At 37.1% G+C, this 16,426-nt stretch overlaps 1 protein-coding gene across 2 annotated transcripts in view; it reads right to left on the bottom strand.

Moving 5' to 3' along the window:
• SLTM (SAFB like transcription modulator) overlaps positions 1–13,967 on the bottom strand; it is a 41,068-nt gene extending 27,101 nt beyond the window's left edge. For both annotated transcript variants that reach the window (XM_090270671.1, XM_090270670.1), the window contains exons 1-3: positions 13,703–13,967; positions 12,654–12,741; positions 2,553–2,617 (exon numbers count right to left, since the gene is read on the bottom strand). In XM_090270671.1, coding sequence (XP_090126797.1) covers positions 2,553–2,617; positions 12,654–12,741; positions 13,703–13,864 — 315 coding nt within the window. In that variant the 5' untranslated portion in view covers positions 13,865–13,967. The remainder of the gene's footprint in view (positions 1–2,552; positions 2,618–12,653; positions 12,742–13,702) is intronic.
• Between the last annotated feature and the right edge of the window lie 2,459 nt (positions 13,968–16,426).

The following is a 16,426-nucleotide window of genomic DNA, read 5'->3' on the forward strand; positions in this document are numbered from 1 at the left end:
ATTTTACCATATGTTGACATTATTCCCAAAGTAAAAATTCAATCATTTTATCTTACATTATTAACTATGTCTTTAAAAATAGAGGGCATCTAATACCAAGGTCATTAAACCACACATTCCTGAGTTCCCAAATATCTCATACTGAACTTCACATAAACTGGATTGCTACCAGAGATGCTTTCAAGTTCCAGTTATTTAATATTTACCAACTGACATCCTAGGAGCTGTCCTAGCATATATGGCTTCAAAGAAATGACTTGATTTCTCTATGCGCCATACTTCAGTTTAACTTCAAAGACCCTGGAAGTCATACATTATAAGGTTTATTTCTAATTACTAATAAGGGATCCCAAGGTTATATAAATGTCTGTTCTTGAAAAGTATGCAAATTAACTTAAATGTATTTGTTTAAAAAATCTATCACTATGCCATAATGCCAGTTAGGCAGAGGAGCACTGGCTCAGATTAACTCTCTGAGGGAATGTCTGTTTGCCTTTCAAAGTTTATAGGTACACCACAGTACTCCAGTAGAAACAGAAAAGCAGCAATCTGCTGAGTTTCCTCTTTAAGTGCAGGAAAAGGGTTGAAAGCAGTGAACATTCCTTCCTCCTTTCTTATTCTTATAGCAATCTAGCAGATTTAAGAAAAGGTTTCTGACTTAGAAAAGAAAAGGGCAGGGGCATGACTGTTAAATCATGCACAGCTGAACTGCAGTGAGGGAACAGAAATTCAAGGGGGCAGGCAGAAAGAAGAAATATGATAGTTTTGGAATGTGGAGTGCCTGAGGATCAGGGCATCTCTGGGAGGACCAACCTCACCACGTATGAGTGAGGGAACATGGGGTTGAAAGTGGAGTAGGTGACTATAACAGAAGAAGAATGGGTGCAAATAAGTAAAAGTCAAGTTAAGTCATTGAAGGAACTTCATCTATTCTAAAGTCCCAACTTGACCACTCTTCTCAGTTAAAAATGGAAGCAATTACTATATCACTCATCTATCTAGGCAGTAGTGATAATGACCCACTCCTACTAGAATTTCCAAATTCAAAATTACCAATTCTGGAAGACAAGGAAAGTATATTAACTTAATTTCTATCAAATACATCACATATGCTGATACTTCCAAAGTGAAAAAGAAACATAAAAAAGAAACTGAACATATATTTAAATAGGATTAAAAACAAAAAACCTGTGTTCTTCTAGACAGTATGACCAGGTTCATTTAATAATAATAACACAAAGGCATCCTTTGCAGCACGTATTAGAGACAGTACTACTATGCTAAAGAGAAGTATTTGTCTATCTTCTCGTTAACATTTCAAATGACTATGTTTATGAACTGAAGAACTGAAAGAAAGTTTGACATTTATAAATTAAAAGATTTTTTACTAAGTAATAATGTTTTTCCAGGTTATGGATACTTGTTGCTTAATCATATACTCACTAGTGAAGACAACTAGAGAAAAGAACAAGGGAACAAACCTAAAGTGAGATATACCACAAGGAAAACAATACAGAGATTGAAGAGCTCTTAAAGGCTCAGACAAAAGCTGATTACAGGCATGCAATCTTCAATTTTAACAGATTCCAGAGCAAATATAGCCTAAAATTATCTGATTTCAGAGTTAACTCCTCAACCGAACAATTCTTTCTCTCTGTGCCTGCCCTCAAAGTTCAGAGTTCAAAGTGTGAGGTGTATGGTCTGTGTATAACATGGGGAGCATAGAGGTAGAGAACTAGATGGCAGGAGAGACGGGCAGGTGAATGGACATAAGCTTTCTTCATGGTGGAGCACAGACTCCAGAGATGTTATGACAATATGGATTACCTATACACAGAAAATGAAACATATGGGGATATAAATGTAACAACTGAAGAGGAACAATGCTCATTAAATAATTGCTGCTAATGCCACACTACCTAAGACCTAATGATCAGTTAGTAGCTGATCAGGTTTCAGTCAACTGAAAAACAAAAAAACCTTAATTACGATTAAAAAATACTTGGTATACAGAACTGCCACAACCCCATTAAGATTACACACATTATTTTCCTGGCTGGTCAGTTTTAAATACATTCTTTTTTAGCCAAAACACCTAGATTATTTATCTTTAAAGCACAAAACAAACTTTTAAATTTGATCTTTACCAAGCAGCAAAACAGCAATTTTCTATTTTAAGGACAATATTAACCTAGAATCTGTAGATTATATACAAAAGCTAAATGTAATGGGCAGGTGAAAAATAAATTATCAATATCCTTCACTGCAGTACAATGCCCAGGAACTACCATATCAACTGCCCTGCAGCTTTTCCTCTGGGCCCTATGTCTCAGATTTCTACTTAGAAAACCAGACAAACATTAGTTTCAGCTTTATTCTCCTTTAACTAAAGTTATTTACTGTATTTCTCAACTATGAAAATTAATAAGACTGACATTACATAAATCTCTATATTTTACCTACATACTTCAGTAATGTTCAAGTAAAATGCATGAGTTCATCATGCAAAATGCTCAAAATAAACATCTTAACCTGAGTAATTAACACTTTACCTTGACAAAAGCATCATCTTCCACAGAAGCATCTCCACTCAACTCATCTGCTTCCTGTTTTTTACCTGCGAAAGAAGGAAAATGGGCTAACAACCAATACTTAATTACTTTAAGAGCAAAAAACACCCAAGTTTACCCCATAGTATCACTCTCTACTCCCAATCACCTGACAAAGCCATTGCTGACTGCTTATAAACCACCTGCCTATAACTGCCCCGAACAAAAATAGCTTTAACAATGCCATGCTGTTTCACTGATATAAACGGTGCAAATAATTAATCCTACATATGAACCTATCATCTTAACTGACTTGCCAGATAGGATACATTTTTCTTTATACTCCTCATATTCCCTAGCTTCAATTTTCCCAGAAGTATAGCAGAACCTTTCAATGGTATTCTGCTAACAGTAAATATAACCAGACGTCTGAGAGCTAAGTTCAAGACTCTTATCCCCACCAAAGTCTTCCCTAAGTTCTCTTCAACAAGCTTTCTCTGAAATAAAATTCTCACTTAATCTGTACCTTACTATCCATCAGTTGGTTATATATTGCCTTGTACTCTCAAGTACATCTTGCTTCATCATTTAGAGAAGAAATTCATTAAGTACAGTGACTGCCTTTATGCTTATTTGTATTTCTCCAAATGCCTACACATAAATAGTTCTGCACCCTTAACATAATGATTGTCTTAACTGATTTAGGCAAATAGGAATTACTTCATAATGAAAACTGTTAATAGCTTCCAGATAAGACTGCAGGCCTCCCCAACCCAACCCTCATCTTTAAAACTTTAAACTGTTGGTTGAAACTTTAAAAATGTTCTCCATACCTAAAAACAAAATTTCCAGAGCCGATGCTGTAAGTTTATGTTTTTAGACTAGTCCACAAAAACCTACTTAATAACCAATGGTATATTAGAAATGCTGTTAAAAAAACAGCTGCTGGGAACACAGTATTTAAACATCTTTTTTAACTCATTTATTCTGAAATGTGAATGAATATTCTTTCCTAAATCAACTTTTTCCCATTGCCTAAAACAGAACTGCCACATACCTATTCTCCAGCTTCTGTGACCCCCACGATGGAGGGTTTAGCAATGAGGTAACTATCATAAAAATGGCTCTCTCCCTTTCCCAAGTCCCCCTCACCAGCCCTGATCTGTCCTCTACCCCCAATTTGAATGAGTGATAAAATGGGAAACAAGATACTGGTCCTTCCGGGTATATGAAAAACAAGATTAAAAGTGGGGATTTTTCTTTAACCCACTGAGATAAAAGAGGGTTTGTCCCTGCCCCTGAGGACTTGTGTGAATCAAGAGAGGTGTGCAGCTTAGCGTGGCATTCACTTCCTATTTGGAATGTTGGTTTTTGTATTTTAGGGAAAATATAAATTAGAAGTCACTACAAAAGTAATGACTAAGAAAGTTTGTTCATCACAAAGTGTTCATTAATCTACTTCAAAAATTAAATAAAGATGTTCCTTTCCCAGGGGACGGGGGGTGGGGGGGACAGTATCAGGAGAGAAAGACTGCACTAAATTCTATCACATTTAAAGAAAGTTCCAAATATAAATACCTTAAAAATGTGAATTTTTGGGAAAAAAAAGCTTTTAAAAATACAGGAAGGATCCTTTCTACCCACTCCAACCCCAACAGACACGGCCAAATAACCTGCAGACTATTTACTCCTTACCATTATAAACTACTTTGCAATTTGCAAAACGCTTTTAAAAAAGCTCAATTGATTTTCCTAAGCACCCTACAATAATGGGGCAGGTATTCACAATTTTACAAAAGGGAAAAGGAGCCCGAGAGGTTCAATAGCTTTCCCAAAACTGGTAAGTGGCACTGTCGGAATGGAAGCCAAGGCTTCTCATTTCCAGCTCCAAATTCTTTACACTACATCTTACTATGACCTACTTAAACGACATTATTCTCGTAAGGAGTGGTTAATTAACTCAATTTAAAGATGCTATCTTTGAAATGGCCGCTCTCAGCAAGACAACTACATACACTACGCATACTCCATGGTGAATTGCACTTGCTTTAGTTTAAAGGAAAATCAAATTAATCTCCGGCAACAACAAAAACAGCAGCAGTCATCACCACTGCTTACGTGGCTTCCACAGTCCAAGCACTAGGGTAAGTGCTTTATATGCATTAATTTATTTATTTTATCCTCATATCTAAAACTATATCCCAATTTTACAAAAAAAGGAAACTCATGCTGAAAAGTTAATCACATTACAAAACTAATAAAGGCAGTGCTCCAATTTAAACCCAGGCCTATTCCCACTCCTCAAAACCCACAAAACCATTACATCTCCAAGTAGCTAAAATGGATCAGTTGTTATAAAAAAATTATCTTTTAGTGTACACAGAGGTTCCATAAGCCGTATCTATAAACTTTTAAAATGTGAGACTCACAGAGATTTCGTAACTTGTCCCATGACAAAAAGGCAACAGGAGACAGAGGTACACAAAAAGGTACAAATTCACTACGCCTTGCTGTTTCAACAACTCTACCGCAGGAAAGCACTGGACATTTACTGTGTCATCAGCTTGTAAACATAAAAACCATAAGGACAAGATTTTCATATACAGTGATGAAACTGTAGTAACAATCTGATAGGTACACTGAACAATATAGCTTTGACTGCTTTCAAAATGTGTAATTTGGGGCTTGTTTTACACATGTGGGATTAGAAAGCATATCGAAATCATTCTTTTATAGAAAAGTATCACCCTTCCTCCCCACAGAATATAATTCATATTTTAAAAAGTTATGATATTCACCATCCAACCTAGAATCCAGTACGATGCAATATAATGAGCAGACACGCAAGTATTATATACTTCCTGACTGATAACAGTGTTAAGTCCTAGGGTGAATGCTAGTAGTAAACAAGGTCTGAATTTCTATTCAGCCCTCAAATGACAAAAAGAGGTGTCATGCCAGTCAGATTAACATGGTGTGCAACGCCATGCTGTCAGTATGTACTATAAATTGCCAACTTTCATATGGTACAAAGTACATCTATGGGTTCCTAACTTCTATGTCACAGATGAGCAATTAAAAGAAAAACCAAATCCCCCTTAAATTCCAACAAGCAACACCATATTAGGCACATTTTTGTATAGTAATAATTTTTTCTCTATCTCCCACTTAAGCTTCTGCTATGAAAGCTCTAACCAAATAATATTTTGTCCTTCAAGGAATCTGTCATGTGCCACAAAAACATGAACTGGTCCAAAAGAAAGGACAGTAGTATGCCCAGGATGAGGGAGCTGACATGTAGACTGAAGCCCAACTTTAATACTTGAGGAACAAAACCAGAAAATAAACTGAGCAGTAAAGACATTCTTTAAAAGAAAAAAAGGCCCTGGCTGATGTGGCTCAGTGGACTGAGCGCTGGCCTTCAAATCAAAGGGTTGCCAGTTTGATTCCCAGTCAGGGCACATGCCTGGGTTGTGGACCAGGTCTCCAGTTGGGGGTGCCTGAGAAGCAACCATACATTGATGCTTTTCTATCTCTCTTCCCCTCTCTCAAATATAAAGAAATAAAATCTTTTTAAAAAATTAAAATAACATAAAAAATAAAAAAGGAAGCAAAATGAACTTACCACACCTTAAACTATCACAGCAGTAACATATGGCTATTTTGCAATTACATAAAATACACTGGAGTGTTCTTTGAGTGATTTTAGGGTCTAAAGTAAAATGGCAAAGTAAAAATGTATACAACCAAAGGAGGATGGCACTAGAAACATCCCCTTATCTGTGTAAATCAAATTTGTGTAGGTCCACAAATCCCTAAGAAACTGTTGAAGCTACACGTTTTAGAATAAAGAGTTTTCATATTTTAGAAGAGTACAATGGTGTACATACTATTAATTAATCTAAACTTCCCAGTGGCTTCTAAAAGTGTCTCTCGATCATTTACAGTAATATTTGTGCAATGAAATAGATACATGTTCACACCAAACTTAAAAAACTTTGTTTCCAGAACTTTTGTATTTCATAATGACAAATAAAGGATTCCAGATTGGCCCTGGCCAGGTAGCTCAGTTGGTTAGAGCATCATCCCAATATGCCAAAGTTGTGGGTTCAATGCCCGGTGAGGGCACATACAAGAATCAACCAATAAATGCATGAGTAAACAAATCATGTTTCTTCTCTCTCTCTCCCTTCCTCTCTCTCTAAAATAAATAAAATTTTTAAGTTTAAAAAAGAGATTCTGGACTGTAAATTGGTTTTCTCCTCCAGAGGTGAACTGATCCTTAAAAGTCTGCAATTGTTCTTTTCAAGTTCAGAAATACCCCTAAATAAAACAAAACAACGCCCCCAACTTGAGTAGAATTTTGCAAAAAAAAACCCAAAACGTGGCTTGAGTAACTTTTCCCTTAAACAGTTATACGAGCTATGAAATGTAGAAAATAATTTAGTCATAACATTTCTGTTGGAGAAGTGAGGTGAAGATTCAGAGTTTAAGCCAAACTGAGCAACATTTAATGTTTCTAGGAACAACCTCTCCCCAACTGCATGCAATATCTTAAAATAATCATAGACTATGCCTTGGATTAATTGTTTACATATGTGCTTTAGCCTCTTTTATTAAACCAATATTTTACTAATAAAATCATTTTTCTAAAAGGCCTTGTACATCATCTTAAACACGGCAGTCACCCAATAGGTCATTTTATTATTATATTTGAATCTACTACAAGAATAAATCACATTCATAATAAATCTGAAAAAACACAAAGTATATTTTAAAAATCTCTAATTTTGTCATCTAAAGATAACTAAATATATACATACATAACGTGTGCATGTGCACACAGGGTATTTTAAAAGGCAGCAAAGACATACTTTTCTATTTTATCAATAAAAAGAAAATACTGCTGCTTAATAGCACTATTGCAAGAACCAAATAAAGCAATGTGAAAAAATTTTGAAAACTGTAAAACATATCAAATAATATGCAAACTGACAGGCAGAAATGAATGGATTTGATGCTGAGTTTCAAACTCTAGTCTATAGAGTCAGTGGTTCTAAGCTCTAGCTGCATGAGAATCATTTGGATAACTTTTAGAAAACACTGGTGTCTGGACCCCCAGAAGAGCAACTGAAATCAAATTTCTGGGGGGCAGGAGCCTGGCATATGTATTTTTAAAAACTCAAATGACTCTAAGGTAGACTGAGAATCATGAAAACTGAGCATAAATAACTCAAAAAGTTAAGAGTGAGAAGAAGATGAAAGTTGTTTTCAGATTCCCCAGACTAGAGAAAATTTAAATTCTACCTCTCTTTAACAAAACACCATATATGATACGAACTCATTTTAGTTGTTGAAAAGGAAAAAAAGATCCATAAACATAAACCTGTAAGTCATGCACATGTACATATACAACAAGATGTTACTTGTAATAAATTCAGGGTGGTGGAATTACAAGCGATTTTCACTTTTTTGTACTTTTCTGAATTACTTTATTTTTAAAATGAAAACATTTCACTTTTATAATCTGAAAAACAATACGGTAGAGTCATAATGCAAAGTACTCTTCCAGGGCAGCAGGATTGCCATGTAAGGCTAACTCCTGGAATTGCACAATATTGAGTTTCTCTTACTGTAGAATGTGAGAACTATAGTGTAGTTGATTAAGTAAATCAGCAAATTCTACTATCAAAATCATCATTAAGTAATTAATTGCTCAACCTCTTCATTAAATACATTTCTGATGCCACCAACTAACAATGATTTCTTTTTCCTCTAATTTCTGGACAAGTCATACTTTTTTTAAACATAAATCTGAAGTCCTCTGCTCCTAATTCAGAATGCCTAGACAATGAATGATTTGAAAGAAGCACAATATCTTAAAGTACTAAAAAATTGTATTTAAAAACAAAACATTAAAAAAAAAAATTACCCACCTTGATACCCACCATATTTGATACAATAGCTTAGTAAGTACAAAAGTGCTCTCATGATAAATATAATTCACAATATACAACTGCACAAGGCAAATTCATGTTTTAATGGCTGAGGTAAAATGGTCTGATTTTGTGAAATGAAAATGACATACACGCCCTGACCAGTATAGCTCGGTTGGGTGTCATCCTGCAAAGCGAAAGGTCACAGGTTCAATTCCCTGTCAGGGCACATACCTAGGTTGCAGCCCAGTCCCCAGCAGAAATGTGTGCGAGAAGCTACGGATCAACTATCAACATTTCTCTCACACTTCGATGTTTCTCTCCCTCTTTCTCCCTCCCTTCTCCTCTCTTAGAATAAATTAAAAAATAAATAAATAAAATTTTAAAGACACACGCAGCCTCTGGGGCTGAACAATATTCCAGCATTACAGCCAAGAACTTGGTGAGAAATAAAAGGATGCCGCAATGATTTACATGTCCTAAAAGTAAGTATACTTTACAAATAACAATGTTTAAGGAAAAGCCACTAATGCTGTTAAGAAGATAGTATAAAGGCTTCCTAACAAGAAATATGCACTTATATAAGCCCAAATAGTTATTTCCAAAAGCATTTGTTAAAAAACCCATCACATGGCCCTTAGTAATCATTCAACAAATATTTTCTCAACACCTATTATGCGCCAAACACTATGCTAAGCATTACAGAGACCAGGGTAAATAAAAGGCTATGTCCTTACCCTCACACAAAGCTTCTAGCCTAGCGGGTACCCCCAAAATATCTGACAATTCTGTCCCCAAAGCCCTTCTCAATGTCACAGTTTTGACTAAATTTTCCTTAACATCCAAACATACTGCAGTTAAAAAACAAAAACAAAAAAGGCAAGAGTTACAGTACACTATGATAATGTAATATATTAAATGCATTTTATGTGGTTGATTATATTCTTCTTTGACATAAATTTTAGAAAGCTTTACACAGTACACATGTAATTAATTATATTGCCTATGGTACTGTTCACACAAAACTAGACAGATGTCTGGATAAACCTATAATCCCAAATTATACTTTTTCCATAGGGGAAAAAATCAGATTTTATATAGCAACTTGAGTCATTTTTTAAAACCTGCATGTCCTGCAAATGAGTGTCAGCATTGGTAAGTACTGCATTACATATATTCTGAACACTGTACTGATTAACTACATAAAATAACTTGACTGAAGTTTAGAAATGACTCTAAAGTTTGAAAATCCAGAAGAATATGCCACTTCAGATGAATGAAAAGAAACTTTAAATCTATAATCTCTAAAACAAGCTAATGAGTTAGCTCTACCTGTTTAACCGCTTTCTTAACACACACCCAAATAATATGATAGTAAGTCTCACCAGTGACGCTTTCTTCTAGGTTACTTATTTAAAAAGTTCCCAGCAAAGAGAACATAAGATTCAGAAGAGAGAACCGGAGCATTTGAGATCTTGCTCCCTGGCATATGCTGTCAGTTTGGCTCAAACAAACTCTTATTTTTAAAAAGGGGAGGGAGGGAACACAAACTGAGGTACAAACTGTTTCACCAAAGTAAATGTATGCAAACAAGTTTTATAAATGTTGATAATAAATATTAGTATCCACAGCATTATCAACTTTATAAGTTTGTTCTTATAAAACTGCATTTTAAAAAATACTAAAGAACACAGAGTCCTTTTCCTCTTATCTGTCCAAACACTATCATTTTAACATAAAATTTTAAAGATATAGTGAACAAGCATTTATAAGAAAATGTGCTTTATATTTCACCTCAGTAATTTTCCCAGACTCATGAAGCTCCTCTTGCTTTCTTGACATCATTTAACTTTTATCAAGATTTTATTTTGCCAACAAGCTATGTTTTGCTGATGTCTGCATGACTTAGTCTAAGTAATTAACCCCTTTCTTTGCTCTTTTCCTAAATACTCTATCCTAAAGAATACTTATATTAGTCAAAGGCCTATAAGTTTTCCTGTTCTTTCCTTATACACCTAGTTCAGCTGAACAGAAAGCAACTTTTCCTCTGGCTCTTAGCTATACATAATTATTAAATTTCAGAACTATAAAAGAGCCTTACAGATAAATTAGTAAAATGTCCAACTTTACAGAAAAAGGTAACATACTTATTGAAGGAAAAGTGCTATGACCAAGATGACATTATTTTCAAGGTAGATATTGCTAAGTGAAGTACGATTTGGCAAAAAGAACTTAATGTAGCAATTTGGCAACTAGACTGAAAACCTGACATCACACTGAAATATTTAATTTTTTGAATCCTTGGTTTTCAAAATCTGCTAATCACTGATATTTTAAGAAGTTTCCCTACTTAAATTTGATTTCTAATAATTATTTTTAAGCTTCTCGTAGTTGAAAATAATTTTACTTATAACTAACTTAACTGTAAATTAACTCAAACTAGGTTCTAGTTTGGGATTTACATTATGTTCTTTGCAATTCACACAATTTTCAGAACAATGATAAATGGAATTCAAGAAGACAAAGGCTATTTATCATACATGTCCCAGAATGAATCTCAGAAAGTACTCAGTAGTCGCCTTCTAGAGACAATGACTGAATATTATAACTTTTAACCGAAGACCACAAGATACCTTAGCATCAGAGTTATGGAAAAATTAAAGTTTAAGTATCCTTATAAATACTGATACTGGAAAACTTAAAATTTTATATTGCTGAATTTATTTCTAAGGGTAAGATATTGAAATGGGCTACAGAGAGAAATTAAAAGTAGGTGAAAATGGTGTTAGATACATCAAAAATCAGCTCAAATAATTTGGGACTATAATAATACATAGTATCTGTCAAACTATCACAATGTGCTCCATAAATGACAAATCAAAATCACTCTAAGAAATTACTATAAGAAACATGGTTAATTCCTGATGTCCTCATTTCTGAATTTTTTATGCTTCCTCATTTTGAAATAGCCTCTGGCTTGCCAGCAGAGGGTCCTCAGAACAAGCTTCTCTAGACCGTGTATCTCAAAAGTGCTACATGGAGTCAGTGTTATATTAAAAGCCACAGATTTCCAAGATAACTTGTTACTCTTTTAAAATCCACTTCCACCTCTGCCATTCCCATGCCACCCAGAAAATGCTTCTTAGCCCTTTTCAATTTCCTTTGGCACAAACAGGGGACTCTTAGAGACTTATGAAGAACCAAATAGTGAGATGGCATCAAGATGTTAGGTCCTAATACCTACACAGATTGCTTAAAATCAAATTTTAATATTGCCATCTTTTCAAGGTAAATCCATTCAGTCATTTTTACTCTATGGCAGACACAGTAGCAATTGAATTACTTAAAGCAGTAAATAAAGTTAGGTACCAGGATCCAGGATCCAGACACCCACATCATACATGTTCACCCTCTGTCACTGTCCTTACAGGACAGATGGAAAAAGTTGTTATTATGTATTCAAGTAAGATTTCACCAGAACCTTTTAAAAAATATCTAAATCCCATTTATGTGGTCAAAATGTTAATTTAAAACTTTTATCTATTCATCAAATCACTATATCTTGAAAATACATTCTGGCCTAGTTGCAGTTTTAAAATAAAAATCTTTAAGATATCCCTATAACTTAAAACTTTTTTTAAAGCTAACTATCATGGATTTTCCCTACTTTGTTAGTATGATTGGTGAGATCTTTTTGAATTTCACTGAAAATTAGAAGTAATGGTATAAACGAAAATTAAGTTCACCAAGTCAAACAAAATACTAAACATAAAGGTTATAGAGAAAACAGCAAGGAGTCAAAGTGAAAGATTTGGTAGGAATTCCATCAATACTCTGCCAATTGTGGGGCAAGGTAGATATGTATTAAACTCTATTTTATTCATTAGGTCTTCACAGTATGGAGGAAGAAACATTAATGAAACTTGACTTAATTTTTCGGAAGCAATAAAGAACTGGTCTCACTTTCAGGTCAGCTTCAGCCAATCTTAAGGGCTACAAGTCACCCAGAGCCTGGCAACAGTCACTTTTCTTCCTTGACCCATGAAGGCAGAGTGCCAGAGGGAAATAGCAAAGAGGAGCACTATATAAACAGGGCAAGTGGCACAAGAGCAGAGGCAAGTTATATAACCAAAATATATTTTAAAATATGTTCATAACTCATAACAACCTTTGCCTTTGGTTGGTTTCTTGTTTGGAGTATCAGTTGAAACAGTTAATTCAATATTATCTGGATCGCCTCCTTCCTCTTCAATAGCCTACATTAGAAAGAGAAGTTAATATGCTACACAATCTATCTAAACTTATTTTATAAAAACGAAACGAAAAAAAAAATCAGCAAACCTCAAGCCTCAAGACAGTAGAATTGCCAATCATTTCATAAACCGACTTCAAAAGCAGCAATTAAACTACACGAGAGAAACTTTCAGGAGGAAATATCATTAGCTATCAAAATCACAAGGAGTTTTAATTCTACTGAGTCGAGATAATTAAATTATTATTATACTGAACAAAAGTCTAAATATTCTCGATTGCAGAAAAGTTGCTTGCTAATTATAATAAATAACTAAAGGGAGTTTTCCTGATTTCCATAATGCAAACTTATTTCTCCTCTACTACCGTTCCAACGCTTAAATAAACCAGAAAGATAATCAGCAATGAAAAAGCAGATTACTGAGCTGATGCAAACACTGAAATTCCAGCGGAAAACAAATCCCTTCTCTTACCCACCCATCAACTTCCACTACAAATTCCCCCACCCAAGATGCGGAGGAAACGGTTGGGCACAATTAAACGGTAACTTCACAGAAGTCACCAAAGTAACCATTCCCCTCCGAGGTCAAGAAATGCACGCGCTCACCATCGCTAAAGCCTGGGGACCGAGCGCCTCCCGGGTCTCCACGATCGCCCTTGGGAGGCCGCGCCGGCCGGCCGCAGCCTCGCAGCCTAATGGAGACGTCCCAAAGGAGGTAGGGACGCACTCGGCTGCACCGGTCGGTCCCGTGCAGCTCGCCGGCTAGTCGCAGGCCTGGCCCAGCGCGCGAGGGCGGGGGCGTCGCGGGAGGGTCCTCGTCCACCCCGCAAGCGCGGGCACCGCCCGGAACCTCCCCACCGCTGTCCCGCGTGCCCCAGCGCCTGCGGACAGCTGGGGCTGCGGGCGCAAGGTGGGGCTCCAAAGCGCGGCCTAAGCTCCCCTTCCCGGACCTCGCCGGGCCTCACCTGCTTGAGTCGGGAGATGAGCACAGTCTTGACTCCCGTGATGTCTAAGTTCCGCCGCTTCAGCTCGGACTTAAGATCGATGACCCGCAGATCGGTGATCTTTTTACCTTCAGTCTGACCCGAGACAGGCGAGGCTGCCACACCACCGGTAGCGGCAGCCATTTTAGAAGAGCAGCGCGCTGCCGAGGCAGCAAGTGAGCTGCAGGGCGGCGGCAGCAGCGCCAGCTTCGACCCAAGCCTGGGAGGCCGCCCGAGCAGCTCAGCGCCGTGCACAATGAGCCGCTGGCTCCGCCCCCTTTCCACCGCCCGGGCGCAACCTGCAACCCCAGCCAGCACCCGGATGACGGGCGCGCCTGCGCACTGGCACGGGTTCCCGGGGTAGGGGCTCGGCGCGCTCCGCCTAGCCGGCCGCGGCCACCTGGACAGTGTGTCCTCTTCCCTGTCTTGGAAGGTCAGGCTAGCCCAACCGCACCAACGTCCGCCTTATTGCCGTCCCCCCGCAGCTGCGTTAGCTATTTTCTGGCAACGTCTGGGATCTTGAGCAACAGCAGTGTGTTAGGCACGACACATGGCATAGACAGTTCGCGCGTTACTCAACACAGACCAAGGGGCGTGTACACCCCCTTAACCTCTTCCAGAGAAATATTTGATCAGTTCTGCTGAATAATCGAAAAAATGTGGCTGGTTTTCATTAATGAACTAGGTTTGCCGAGTTCCATACAAAAGGCCGGAAAGAAACCCCAGGATTGTTATGAATATAAAAAGTGTAAAGGGCTATAAACGTTATAAGAATATTAATAAGGCTAACCTGTGTGACATGCCCCACTAGCCATCTCAGGGGAAAACATGTTTTCATCCCAAGGAGGCAGAGTTTATTCTAGTGTCGCCCTGCCTACTGAAGAAAGGACAACTTCCGGTGCTCTGGCCTCCGTGGTGGACTTGATGGCTCAACACCAAGTGATCACTGAATGAGGAAGTCAATTCATAAGTACTTTATTACTATTCTTATACTGTATTCAGTGCTTTGCCCTCCTCAAATTTGGGACCCCAAGAATCACTATCTTCTTATGCGCGACTAGCCTGCGCAAGTGAGTACGTATTTGTGACTTTAGCCAATATTATTCATTACCAAAGCATAAGCATTTATGGAATAAAACTGTAAATTCCCTAAACTGCGTGTGATGCACAATTAACTCTACGGGCATTTTCCTGGTTTGAAAATTTAAATTTATGAGGCCTGTCTCGCTTTAGGATGCTTTTTTCTCATTGACTAATTAGATTAAAAGAAAAAACTGGACGTTATAACCTAACATTCGGGTAATTCTTTGTGGTTTATAGTGCACTTTGACATGCAATAGCCCATTTAATCCTTCCGGACTCTGTGAGGTAAAGTTCTGTGAGTCTTAGGGAGATTAAATGTATTGTTCATATTCAGGTAGCTGGTATGTGGCCGAACTGGTGATCAAACCCGGTTTCCTGATTCCTAGTCTAGTTCTGTCCTACTACAACTTGATTCACAGGCATAGAATTTTAGAATTCAATGGATCTTTAGAAATCCTGTGACACAATCCTCCATTTTTTTTTTTTTTTTAAGTATATTAAGATTTAAGAAACGTACCTAGGGACCCACAGCTTCTCACAAAACCTCAGATCTTATTTCCACTCAGCCATTATGCTCCCACCTTCTGTGGAGCTTTTAAAGAAAGGTTATATACTAACCAAAAGCTAATGATATAGTTGAAGTGAATGAGGTTTTCTTCGTCTAAAAATAATCTATTAATGGAGTTATATTAAAATGGAGATCTGACCCTGGCTGCGTGGGTCAGTTGATTGAGCTTCATGCTGTTCACCAAAAGGCTGTGGGTTTGATTCCAGGTCAGAGCACATACCTAAGTTACCAATTCCATCCTTGGTTGGGGATGGATGTTTCTCTCTCTCTCTCCCTCTCTCTCTCTCTCTCTCTATCTCTAAAAATCAGTAAAAATATCTGTGCCTTCTGATCTGATGTACTTGAAAAGAACATATCACTTATCAAAAATGCCAACAATGTTTATCCTGAATCTCTTGAGCAAATAGACAAATCCAATTTTAGGGCATTCTACAAGGTAACTGCTCTGGATTTTTCCAAAAAAGCAGTATCATGAAAGTGTTAAAGAACAAAAATTTGATCTAGTAAATTTGAATATCTAATTGGTCTTATTAAGCAATCACAAGTTTGGCGGCATTCCGTCTAGCAAGTAGAGAGTTGCTCAGAAAAACTTTACAAAAGAAAGGATTTTATAGGCAGAAAATGAGTGGGGCTAGAAAGCTATTAGCTAAAGAAAACAAAGGATTTTTTCAGGCCAGGTTGCCTTCCCTTAAGGGGGTCTTATCAAATAAATTACCTTAGCTCCCTTTGAGGGGTGGAGAAGACCCACAAAACAGATTACCTCATTGGTATTGACCAGAAAATTACCAATTTACTACCAATTAAGGTTACATTACTAGAGGAGGTTAAAACTGCAGTTAGGTCAGGTATTAGATCTAGTTTTGTGCTTTAGCACAAGTGACTCCATTTTGGACCTGGATTGTGAGGACTTAAATCATTTTTTTCTGGGACAAATATCCAGGACTGTGAATGCACTGTGAAAAACAAAAGGTTAATATCCCTAATGTAAAAAGAGCTTCTGGAAGTAGAGATAAAAAGTCATATGGTACGTATGTTGTATTCTTTAATAAACTGCC

The sequence above is a fragment of the Furipterus horrens genome, unplaced genomic scaffold, assembly GCF_987537825.1.
Source record: "Furipterus horrens unplaced genomic scaffold, mFurHor1.1.pri manual_scaffold_3, whole genome shotgun sequence".
In the NCBI taxonomy this organism is placed as follows: Eukaryota; Metazoa; Chordata; class Mammalia; order Chiroptera; family Furipteridae; genus Furipterus; species Furipterus horrens.